The 12,551-nt window shown below is 31.5% G+C and overlaps 1 protein-coding gene and 1 pseudogene across 1 annotated transcript; one reads left to right on the forward strand and one right to left on the reverse strand.

The window, feature by feature from the left end:
• The first annotated feature begins 349 nt into the window (after positions 1-349).
• Positions 350-1,563, forward strand: LOC18010855 (annotated as a pseudogene).
• Positions 1,564-5,640: 4,077 nt separating this feature from the next.
• Positions 5,641-8,320, reverse strand: LOC18010856 (auxin response factor 4). The gene is given in 12 exon segments (XM_024150548.1): positions 5,641-5,797; positions 5,885-6,075; positions 6,161-6,867; positions 6,948-7,113; positions 7,210-7,285; positions 7,385-7,429; positions 7,431-7,490; positions 7,578-7,739; positions 7,837-7,927; positions 8,020-8,075; positions 8,077-8,096; positions 8,198-8,320. Coding segments are annotated over 12 exon segments (1,824 nt in total). The 5' UTR covers positions 8,291-8,320.
• Between the last annotated feature and the right edge of the window lie 4,231 nt (positions 8,321-12,551).

Raw genomic sequence — 12,551 nt, forward strand, 5'->3', positions numbered from 1 at the left:
TTAATTTATTTACAACAACAATTTTGTTATTAAAGAAATATGCAAATACCATAATAAGTTAGAAATGACAGATCATGATACATTGTAACAAATGAAATAATAATATTTTAGTCAAATTAACTATGAATTGCATACCTTATATTGATGAAATATATAGATGTTAAAATATCCTAAAATTAGTAAAACTAAAATTCAAATATAAAAAGTTAGAATTATTCATAGACAGCTCAAAGCATTAATTGCTAGTATGTAAATTTCCACTATAAATACATGTAAATTTTCATTTTGCAAATACCATCCAAATATCTGCAAACACTAATCTATATTTTCTTGTTCCAAATATCACAAAATGGTGAGGAAGACTAAAGGTCGTCAGAAAGTAGAGATGGTCAAAATATAAAATGAAAGTAACCTTCAAGTTACTTTTTCAAAAAGAAGATCAGGGCTTTTCAAAAAAGTTAGTGAACTTTGCACACTTTGTGATGCAGAGGTAGCTATTATTGTTCACTCACCAAGTCAAAAAGTTTTTTCTTTTGGTCATCCAAATGTTGAAACTGTTATTGATCGGTTTAAAAACAATAATCTTCCACCTCCTCAACAACATGGAAGTATGCAGCTTAATGAAATCCGTCAAAATTCTAATATTCGAGATCTGAACAATCAACTTACTCAGGTAATTTTATATTTTGTTATTTAAAAATATTATTATGTTTGATATAAATGATTAAAACCCTAACTCAGATAGTTGTATTCAAATATATATTTAATAATTATCTCAAGTAAGTGAGATATAATACGGTCAAAAGTAGATTTTTTTTTATATTTATTATAGATTTATATATACTCATAATATACCAAAAGAATGCTAATAATATGCCAAAAGAATGCTAATAATATGATGTATATATATATGTATTTGTAATATTATATATATATATATATATATAATTTTTTTTTAAAGAAACTGATTTGAGATGTTATCAAATGGGTTTTATACATAAATTTTTAAAATTAATATATTTGTATATGCAGTTAATGAACCAATTAGAATCAGAGAAAAAGAAGAATGAAGAGCTAAAGAAAATGAGAAAAAATTCTCAAGTGCCTGAGAGATGGTGGGAAAAACCCATTGAAGAACTTGATTTAGCTCAAGCTTTTCAATTTAAAACCAGACTTGAAGAATTGAAGAAAGAAGTAACATCGGAAGCTTCCAAAATGTTTCAAACAGCTGGTCCTCATCAAAACTTCTATGTTGGAAGTTCCACTAATGCTCCTTTTGGGGTTAATGATGGTAATAATTTCAACCTCAATTCAGACCAGCTTAATCAAAAAAGAATGGTGAATATGAATGCAGTCTACAACCAGAACATGTTTATCCCTAATCGTCCATTACCGTTTGGAAACAGTTTTTATGGTAATGCTGTAGAAAGATCTGTTCCAGAATATAATATGAATAGACTAGGGTATAATCAGAACCAAAACCTGAACTTGAGAGGAGAAAACATCAGTGAAAATGAAGGTTATCATGGTGGTGATCCACCAGAATCTGGTTCTGGTTACTAACTATTTTCATGTAATCCTCGTTTCTTCTTATGTTGTTTACTTTTTCTTCAAAATTATGTTGTTAGATTCCTCCTTGTTATTGTTATGTTTTGTTTTCTTTGAAAAAAATTATGGTTTTGTTACATTTGTTATCAAAAATAATAAAAAATAAACAGGTAACATATAAATATTCTTTTAGTTAAGAATAGTATAGTACTATTAAAAAAAAGCATTAGGGCAAATACTAGAGATGACCATGGATACGGTTGTGCACTTTCTGGGTCTGATCTACATAAATAAAATTAATAATTATAATCAGTCATGCACATATATGTAAGAAAAATATACTTTTAATTACACATACAAATAAAAATATAAGAAATTTAATTTAATTTTGAAAAAAATAAAAATATTAAATGATAGAATGATTTTTAACAGTGGTACAGCAGAAATTCTCTCTAAGATTTTCAATATGTTCCTTTAAACATATAAAAGATTTGTTATGTATTTATTTATTTGCATAAGAAATACTTTTATATAAGTTTAGAATTCTAAGTTAGAGATTTCTGAAAAGGAAATGATATATGACAAAATAGTTGGAAAGTATAATTGGAAATGAAAATAGAGTCAATTAATTGAATATACATAAAACAGCTGAATTTGCAGATCTAACGTTGATGTGACATAACTGATAATTTACTATTTGTATAGTTATTACAAATGACCAATATATCCTTCATTATATCTGCCACTTCTTGAGAATAGAAGACTCCACTTATGAAAGTTGCATCGAACATCTGATATATATATTATTCTCTCTCTTCTAATCTCTGTTCGAGTTGTGCAACAATTGATATTATTGAGAAATTATTTGTTATCGACTATTAAACATGTTAGCACTCTCTATGTTAAATTAAAAAAAAACTACATCAGATTCAAATAAGTTACTGATTAACAATTATTGTATCATATATGAACAAGTAGGTTAACGTCTAACATTATTATTTTCACGATAAAGAATATGTTAGATTGATAACAATAATGAGTTGTATGGATTATTAAAGGTGTTATTGATTTGTTTAGCGCGCTACATATAAGTTTACCTATAATTGTTTTGTTTTACCTGGTAAAATACATGTTAGACTGATAACAATACTGAGTTATATAGATTGTTAGAAGTGGTACATTTTTCTGAGGGATATAGATAAATATAACACATTATTTGAATATGTTAGCAGTTTAACAATAAATTGAAAGACTAATTAAGTTTCAGAGAAACAAAAAACTTATTTCCTTAACCAGATTTTCAAAGAGAAATGCTTATCTTCGGATGAGGGAAAGATGGGAGAAAGAGAGAGACAAGGGAGAGAAAGATATATATAAAAAATGAGATTTATGCATGTGTTAGTGTATTTAGGTATAGTTATGAGATGAACCATGCAATAGACTTTGCATTCTCGCATACAAGATAAGATACATCAAAGATAACAATATAGTTATATCTCTAACAATTTTACTACTCAGTCAAATAAATCATTAACATGTTAATATAAAAGTAGTATAAGTGATTCTAATTGTTACTTCTCTAACAATATTATTGATCAGTCAACTAAATCTGAACCGTGGTAATAAACCACCGCGGCTGCTACAGTATCTCGAGCTTTGCAGCTACGTCGTCTCTCAACCAACATCGACTGTCACCTGGGGGAGAGATTCATTGGAATCTGCCTCTCTTGTCTCTGTGGATGTCGTCTTCTTCTTCGTCGTGGAAATCTCTGACTATTCTCAATGCAGCTCCCAAAGCTTTCATTAAGCTTTTCAAGAAATTAATTTTAATCTGGAACTGTGTTAATAAATTGGGTTGGAGATTAATTGACTATTTCTTTTAATAATCTCTTTGGAAAACAATAAGAGATTGTATTTGATTGAGAAGAAAAAATTCTGAGAGAAACGAGCAAAAGAAACGAGAGAAGGATGAAAAGAGATAAGGGCGAGAAAGAGAACAATGATATGGAAGGAGAGAAAAGAAAGAGAAGGAAAAAAAGGGTATAATGGGATTTTTAAGAAATAAATAGTAACCAAATTTTCTCTTTGTTAGTTTTGCAAATATGAGATTAATTTTCGTTAAAGGATGCAAATACTCATGAAAATAATAAAGAAGATGTTTAATAAAACTATAAAACTAATTATAACATGCAACCAATTGTAATGCGCAAGAAGACCCAAAACAAAAAAAAAGACGAAAATATGGAATATGGTTATCGAAAAAAATAAACGCATCGTGGATTTTGTAGTGGAAATCATTGCCAACTGATCTAACTTATCAGTCAACATGATAGCTGATTAAGTTTTTCTTAAAATCAGTATGGGGCATGTAAAGGTTTACATGGTAGTATTATTTACATGGTTTCTCTAACAAAGTGTGTCAACTTTTATTTGAATTTTGAGAGATCGAGAGTGATACCATTTTCCTATCTACGACAGTTAATGCGTGAATATTTGAGACACAAATATTTTAAATAGAAAACCGTAATCTAGACAACTTGGTAGACCAGTGTTGTTTATGTGATTATTTAAATATCTTACGTTGTTAAAAAATATATCGGATATCAATTCTGATTACTCTTTTGTTGTGGACTACCAAATTGTATAGGATACTGATAATTTTTTTGACAAAATTTGATTTTTTTTATAATAAAACCTAGCATTATTTATACTACATGCATGGTTTCTATAAAAACTGAAGTTCAACCTTTTTTTTTTTGATAAGTTCTATCGGCTGATCTGGTCGGTCCTGGTAGGAACGCACCGAAGTGCTATAGTGTGGACTTCTCCCTAACGGTTCAACGGACACCATGAGCTTCGAGCGAACTCGAGTCAATGGGCCATGAGATCCATGAGATCCAAATGGGCCACCACACTACCTGTCCCGAGTTTGAAATGTCTTCCGACTAATGCCAGGGGGTAGCCAGATCGTCTGTTACTGGACTACCAGGTAAACTGTTTGGCTCAAACCCAGACTTCCCACATAATTGTGTTTTTGTTTTCAGGGAGAATCGAACCTGGATGAAGTGGTGTAACACCCCACACAACCTTTCCCTACCACTGGACCACAACGATGCGGGCTTGAAGTTCAACCTTTTCTGATGGCAATGCAGCATTATTGGAGTAAATGATATAATAAAGTTAGTTTTGAAGGAGATAACAAGAGATTAATGGATATGGTCAATGGAAAGGTTCTGAGTTTTGGGTTATACAATTTGATCCGAGATGTGCGAGCATGGATCGATCATTCACATTTTAAAGAAGTTGAACTTAAATGGATAAAAAGAAATCATAGCCAAGCAGCTGATACAAGGCCAATGGCAAAGTCCCAATGCCCTGATTCATTATCATTTCTATGTACCAAATGTATTCACTTATATTTTACATCAAGACTATGTAAACTCCTGCTTTTCATATTAATAAAAGCAGTGTTATTTAAAAAAATGGTCGGTCTAATGAGAAAATTTTCAAACAATTACTTTCTTGGTGTCTTATAATTAAAGTTCAACGTTGGCCCTTCTTGTTGTTTAACTTGTTAGGTACGTAGCAATTTACTACCATATAAAGAAGTTGCATGTTGTTGTGTTGATGAACACAAAGTCAAATGTAATTTTAAGTTTTTTGACATTTACAAAACTAAAAGAAAAAAAAAACATAATAATAGTGATGTATGCACCATAAAATGTGCAAAGCTCATTGTTATTTTTGTTTTGAGAAAAAAATTATAAGGAATCTAGGTTTTTTGTGCCCGTTATTTAAGCTTGTGTTATTTTAGCTCTTCATAAGGAATCTAGGTTTTTTGTTTTGAACAAAAATAAGGAATCTATGTTATAAATGAAACTTGTATATAGTTTAGCCATAAATATGTGATCAGTAACTCATAAATCTCTTGAGGAAACCGATCCAACCCATGGAGATCAGAAATAGCACAAGCAAACACAGAGACATATCCAAGAAAATGACAAAGATCAAGTTGAAGTCTTTTATGTCTTTTGTAAGCAAAACACACTTGAAAGTACAAAAGGAAAGAAGCTTCTTTCTGGTTTGTTTACATCAAACCCTAGTGACCGTTGGAGAAGAATCAGGCTGGCTCACAGATGCTTCCATCAAAACAGCTACTTGTTCTAAACAACTCTTGTTATCGTTATTCCCATTCTCAACTTCCTCTTTCGTGTATAAATGTATCTTCAACACCACATTGCAGAAATCACTGTTCACAGCAAAAAAGAGTTCATTTTTTTTCAAGTTAGCAGCTAAGAAGTTGTGATGAAGCTTTACAAGATATGAGCTAACTTACTGCCATGGATCATCAGCAACGACCATCATATCGTTCTCACTGTCGGTGTACAAGATCCTCCATCCTTTCTCGGGATCCCGGAGAAGCCCTTCCATGTTGAACAACCGTTCAAGCTCGGTGAGGAGATCATTGTACCCGTTTAGTCGGGATAAATCAATAGCTATCCCCACCAGGCTTTCTTGCTTGTGAACCTTTTGAACACAAGAAATCAATAAAAAGATACATCTAGAAATACAGCTCCAATAAGCCCAAGAGATGATAAAGAAAAGGTTTTACCTTTGTGCAGATCCTTTTGCTCGAGCTTTGCGGGTTAGCTGCAGGTGTCTCCACGGGTAAGGAGAATCCGAAAAGCTTACACTCTGATGAAGCATTCATGTCAAAGTCGCCGCCTTTCTGTTTTCCCATCATATCAATCTTGAATGGAAAATCAGCTGTCACATTCTTCGGTAGGCCACCTTCCTTTTGTGCAAGGAACTTTCTAGTCTCCCCACCAAAGTTTATTGGGTAAACCGAGGATTTTTCTCCCGCATTTTATGGATTCTGATATGGAATATGAGTGCTCCTAATCCCTTCTGAAGCTAGCGGATAGAAACTTGACTTGTTGGCTTGATTATAAGCAAAGGGATCAGTGTATCCAAGATTAGGTTTTCCTGAAGTAGCAGCTGGACTGAAACCAGCAATTTGAGGGAATGATCGAAGTGAGCAAATTTCTTGACCTTGTAAGACCCTAGGAAACCTATCCAGGTTCATAACGCCTGAACAAGCTGGGTCCAGGGACGTAGCATCTACAAACTCACCAAAGCGATCCTTCACTCTACTAGACAAAAGAATTGGATTTGCATGAGACTGCATCGCAAAATCCAGTATCCGGCGGTTCATAACATCAAACCCCTGTAAAGGTGATGCAGAACCTATATTTTCTTGACCTTGCAAGACCTTAGAGGGTCTAACCGACTCCTCAAAGTCCAAAAAACCACCCCTTTCTGCTGTAACCAATAACAGTAATCTTAAAATCTGCAAAAAGCATATCTTCCCCTAAAGAAGAGAGGTGTAGATAATTTACCGGTTATGGGGTTTCCAGGTGGAGTAGTATCCAGTAGACCTGCCCACGGCCTCTTAGGCCTTGGAGAGGACTGAATGCTTAATTGTGGGAGAGAACCAGAGGGATCAATCTCCCATGGGGAAACTCTTTCTTGGTGATCACTCACAAAAGACTCATCCCATCGCACCTACCAAACAAATTTGAAAGATTTAACTATCGGTGTCTTGCAAAATGATAAATCTTCTACAAACGTTATTAGACAAACAGATGAGGGAGGACGCACCAACAAGCACCTCCATTTTGTGTTGGGCCACCTGTACGGTTCCAAGTCACAAACTCCGGTCACTACACCAGCGCATCTGCAAGAAAAAAGCAGGTTTATATTTTCTTCCAAGAGAAGAAGCTGGCACACAAGCCACAACACAAAACGAAGAAAAGAAGCAAGAAAGCAATAATACCTTCTCTCAGGAGAGTCTTCCATTTCAAATCGCATTCTGAATCTTGGGATTCCTGATGCTTGTGATATATTTCTCATAAGGAATCACAAACTCTGCGTGCGTCGCTCTGTATATGAACCCATGAATCAACATTATAGTTCCTCCTTTCAATCCTTTTTAAGCAAGTTACTAATGACAATTTCATTGTATTTACCGTGGACTGTAGAACACATGAAACATGCTTTTTGTAGATACAGCATTAGCCACAAGAGACAGAATGTTGGAACATGAATTCTTCTCAATGATTGAGTCAGGAAGTCCATTTCTTGGCCGTGCAGATCTTCTGATTCCTAACCTCAGCTCTCCATCTTCGTCTCTAGAAACGCAAACGTTAGAAATGAATATAACTCTATTTGATCAAGAAAACTCAAACCACCACTTCAGCATCTGATAAAGTGAAATCTTAAGCTTGCCTCAGAAAGAGAACCGCATCACCAGAGACGAGGTTCTTTTGACTGACGAATATACTCCAACCAGTGGTGAGCAGATGCCTCCTTGGTTGACCTAAGAGACAGAACGAAACGTTTTGGTTTCATTGGAAAAAAAAAAAGAAAAAGAAAAAGAAATGAAGAAAAACAAACTCAACCGGAGGCCACCTCGATAAATATGCCGAAACTTCCACTCTACTCCATGGAGGTCTTTTGCAATGAGATGGTCTCTGTTGTTTGTAGTCCTAACATCCGTGAATTTTTTTACAGATAAAGCTTAGAACAAAAAGGTCAAACTAAATCACCGGGAGCAAAAACTAAGAAAATTAGATCCAGAAAACCATACAAGAGGAGCGAAACAGTCTTCAGCGGCTCTTCTAGGTACAGAGAAGCCTCTATGGGTGCTTGTGTCGGAAGCTGTTAAGGTTTTGCAGAACATATGAGGTGTTCGTTTTACAGATGAGCTTCAATTCCTCTCTTCCTCCCCTCCTAACTCTCTGACCTCTTTGCCCTCCACATTTAGCATCGAAAACTATAGATCACAACAAGTTCATTGAATATATCATCGTCACTGAGATTATAAATGCAAATTCATGAAGACCAAAGATTTCAATGCTTTATTTCTCTATGTTCCTTTCAAATAAGATGATCATAAACAATGATATCCACAACATAATCTTTTGTTCTATGAATTTATTTGATTTATTTAAAAATCTATTTTTAAATTTAATTTATCATTAATTTAATTATACAAGTGTAGCACTACTTTTGGTTATATTATAATCGTTATATAATTTATTTGACACAACAAACATGATATACCAAACTATAATAGGGATTAAAGATAAATTTTTTAAAGTAGACAATGTCACTAATAGATTTGGATAAGAAGTGAAAAAAGAAGACAAAAAAGAAACCAATTTATGTGAAATTAAGTGATGAAGATGTTAGTTTTGAAAATAAGAAAATGAAAATTCACAAAAAAGTTTCAAGATAAAAAAGGCTAGAAAGAACAAAAAAAATCTAAATCTTTGAAGAAAATAACGATATAAAAAACTATGAAAAAACTATTTTTTATTATTATTATTTTTAGTTAATTGTATTTTTTGTGTATAACATTTATTAATATGTAAAGTTATCATTATTATAAAGTTGTGTCTTTTCGTTTAATGTTATTTTAAATTAGACATTTCTGTAACACTATGAATGAACCGTTGTGTCTTGTTATTACATTTTTTGTTAATTGTGTTTTTATATATATAACTACTAGCTATTGTATTGTTATGTCTTTGAGTTTTTTATTGGTATATGTGTTGTTTATTTAGTGAATTTAATAGGGAATAAATGTTAGAGATTTAAATGTTATCGTTATTTTGGTGAATCATTGCAACTATTAAGTTTATGGTTATTTTACTATTTACAGTTGTAGAGATTATCGTTATTTTATCAACCATTGCAACTCCTGAGTTTATAGTTATTTACTAAACATTAAAACTCTTGAAATTAAGGTTAATTTACCAACCATTACACCTCTTGAGTTGATAATTATTAAACCATTGCAACTGTTCAAAATTTAAACATTTTATTTTTCAATATTGAATCATTAAATCTTTTCAAAATCAAGACACAATTACTTATTGAAGAGACACAAATTTTCATTAAGATGTACAACTTTTTACCAATATATATATATATATATATATATATATATAACAATAAGACACAGTTTTTGTTTTTATTTTCACTTAGAGATGAATAAACATTCTATTTATCAAGCAACAACTCACTTGTTAAATGACATGAAGTTATAATATCTGTTACAGTTACAAGTTTTTCTAACATTATTATCATAAGATCTACGAGTGCATTATTATTCAAGAAAGAAGGCATTATTTTTCAATAATATGATCATATTTAGTTATTATGTATAGGCTTTTTTATTTTTAAAAATTTACTCATGTATGATGTTTTTAAAACTTGGCAGATGATGTTTGAATTGCTATTGTGTTATGCTCCATTTAATGATGTAAAATCTTAATATGAAATTGATATAATATATTTTAATTTTCCTTGCAGAAAAGTATTAAAAAAATCAATGAATAGTAAAATTTTAATATGAAATTGATATAATATATTTTTAATATTCCTTGCAGAAAAGTATAAAAAAAATCAATGAGGAATTTAGAAAGTTTCTCCCAACAACAATCTTCGATTAAGAGTACTTTTTTTTAATTATATATATTTTTAAAAAATACAATTGGAATGTTAATTTACATATATTAATTCTAAATTAATTTTTGAATAGATGGTGATTTTCAACCAATATCAAACGATAGCATTATCCAAAAAAGTTAGAATAGTAAGTATTTCTATTGCTAGTCGTAATATCATAACTGTTTTTTTTTAATATAGTAGAACTATAATGTTAAAAAAATTTAAGAAAAGGGAGGAAGAACCCGAAAATAAAACCAAATAATAACTTAATGCAATGTCTGGATTGTAATGATTGGTTTTTGTCAATAAAGAGTACTGAAACATATGCAGTACATTGTTCTCAATTTGTTGCAAACAAGGCTATATTTTAGTCCATACTGCTCGTGAGTCTCCATTGTTATTAGTTAACTTTTAAATGAGCCTTTGTTTCTCTGATATATAAAAGCATATAATTATATCCTACTTTTTATCTCTATGGGTGCAGAAATTTATTATTCTGTTCAAAATACATATGAGGTATATTGTTTCAAGGTCCATGGTAAAAATTATCATCTTATTGGGTTTAAAATACATATGACATTTTCATTTATTGATGAATTTGGTATATGTGTTATTTATTTAGTGAATTTATGATTTTATTTAAATGGGAGAGAAATGCTAGATATTTAATTGTTATAGTTATTTTAGTGAACCATTGCAAATCTTGAATTTATAGTTATTTTACTAAACATTGCACATTTTGAGATTATGGTTATTTTACGAACTATTGCAACTCTTGAATTTATAGTTATTTACTAAACATTACAATTTTTAAGTTTATGGTTATTTTATCAACCATTGCAACTCTTGAGTTTTTATTATTAAATCATCGCAACTGTTGGGATTATGGTTATATTTCTCAATCTTTTACCAACCATTGCAACTATTTATATTTATTTATTTTTTTTGTTAATTTAAAAGAGATTCTTTTAAAGATAATAATCCCAAACCTAAGCAGCCCTGTGAATTTTGAGTTTTTAAAGTGAATTTTCGGAGCTAGTTACTTAAGCATCGTATATGAATTTTGGAGAGAAATGAATATGAGACTACACCGGTTTATAAGCCCAACTTGTTACCATTCCTTACAATGCTACAGATGACACTTACCTTACCGTCTGGTTCCGACTCTTTCAAGCTACACCACTTAAGCATCAAGATAAAATTGATCACATCTTTTATTTTCACAGTTCACTCAAGAAGTTAAGATGCTCTTTTGAGAATCCTCATCAAGTTCTAACTAAACAGTTTGTAATGTGACCATAAAGTAAAGTTTATATATTATTTTTTGCAATGTATTATTAACCAAAAAATAAATTTGTATAATGCATGGAGGAAAAGAACACCTTCTTAAGATACAATTTAACCGTAAATCACATAAACTTTTATACGTAGTGAACCTAGAATCTAGAAAATACTCACAAATATCTTTTACACCAGTATGTCGCCACTACAAATAATATTCCCATGAAATAAATATATAGGATAAACCCTTTTTCCTTTTTGCTTTTCTGGTTTGAAAAGAATAAGGGATGTAAACCAATAAGCTATTCGCAGAGGTGTCACTATAAATCCTATGTGTCCAAAATTTAATAGCGATTCGTAAATTATATTGTGCCAATCCGCAATTGTCACCAGAATGTCACACTCCTTGCGGAGGACAGTAGAGGAAGAAACGAGTCAAATACTCATCAGGTTTTGTTTAATCTATAAAAGTCCAACGATCTCTCGTTCCCTCATCAAACTCATATCAATCTTCTTGTCTTTTGCATTTGCTCTTCGACACTTAGTCAAGCATTTTCTTTGTCTATTATACAAAAAAAAATGATTTATGTCTCTAAAGTTGTTATCGGCATATATGGCACTAGTGTCTATGAAACATGCACAGGAGGCGACATCGCCAGCAGTGATCAAGCATTTGAGTATGCTCAAGCTGCGTATGTAGAAAACGGTGACAATGATGATGACGTTATCTATGATTATGCTCCGGCAGCATGAATGCATCATATCTTTGTTAGTCTAATGCGTAGATAATCGGGTTACATGTATGAAACATGATTTTGTACTTCTTATATTAATGGTTTTATGCGATAGGGCTTCGCTTATGTTTGCCGACTTAACATCTTCACTTAAATAGTCGAATATTTGATTCTTTCAGCCTCACTTTATCTCACATTATCTACTTGAATGAAATAGATCAAAGGATATCATGAACTGTTACACAGACACCTTTAATAAATTTCTAAATTTCATTGTAATCGTCCTATATATCCTTGGTGGGATTGGTATTCCGAAAAAGTCACAATCAATTAGGATCGCCGGACACACTGAACATCCTCTGCTTCGTAAAAAAACTAACAGAATCAAGCTAATTATAGATGAATCTGATAAGATTCCCTTTTTATTGATTGAAAACCATGAATACAAGCTGAAAGAGTATGATATTGAAA

Source organism: Eutrema salsugineum, unplaced genomic scaffold, assembly GCF_000478725.1.
Source record: "Eutrema salsugineum unplaced genomic scaffold, Eutsalg1_0 scaffold_7, whole genome shotgun sequence".
Classification (NCBI taxonomy): domain Eukaryota; kingdom Viridiplantae; phylum Streptophyta; class Magnoliopsida; order Brassicales; family Brassicaceae; genus Eutrema; species Eutrema salsugineum.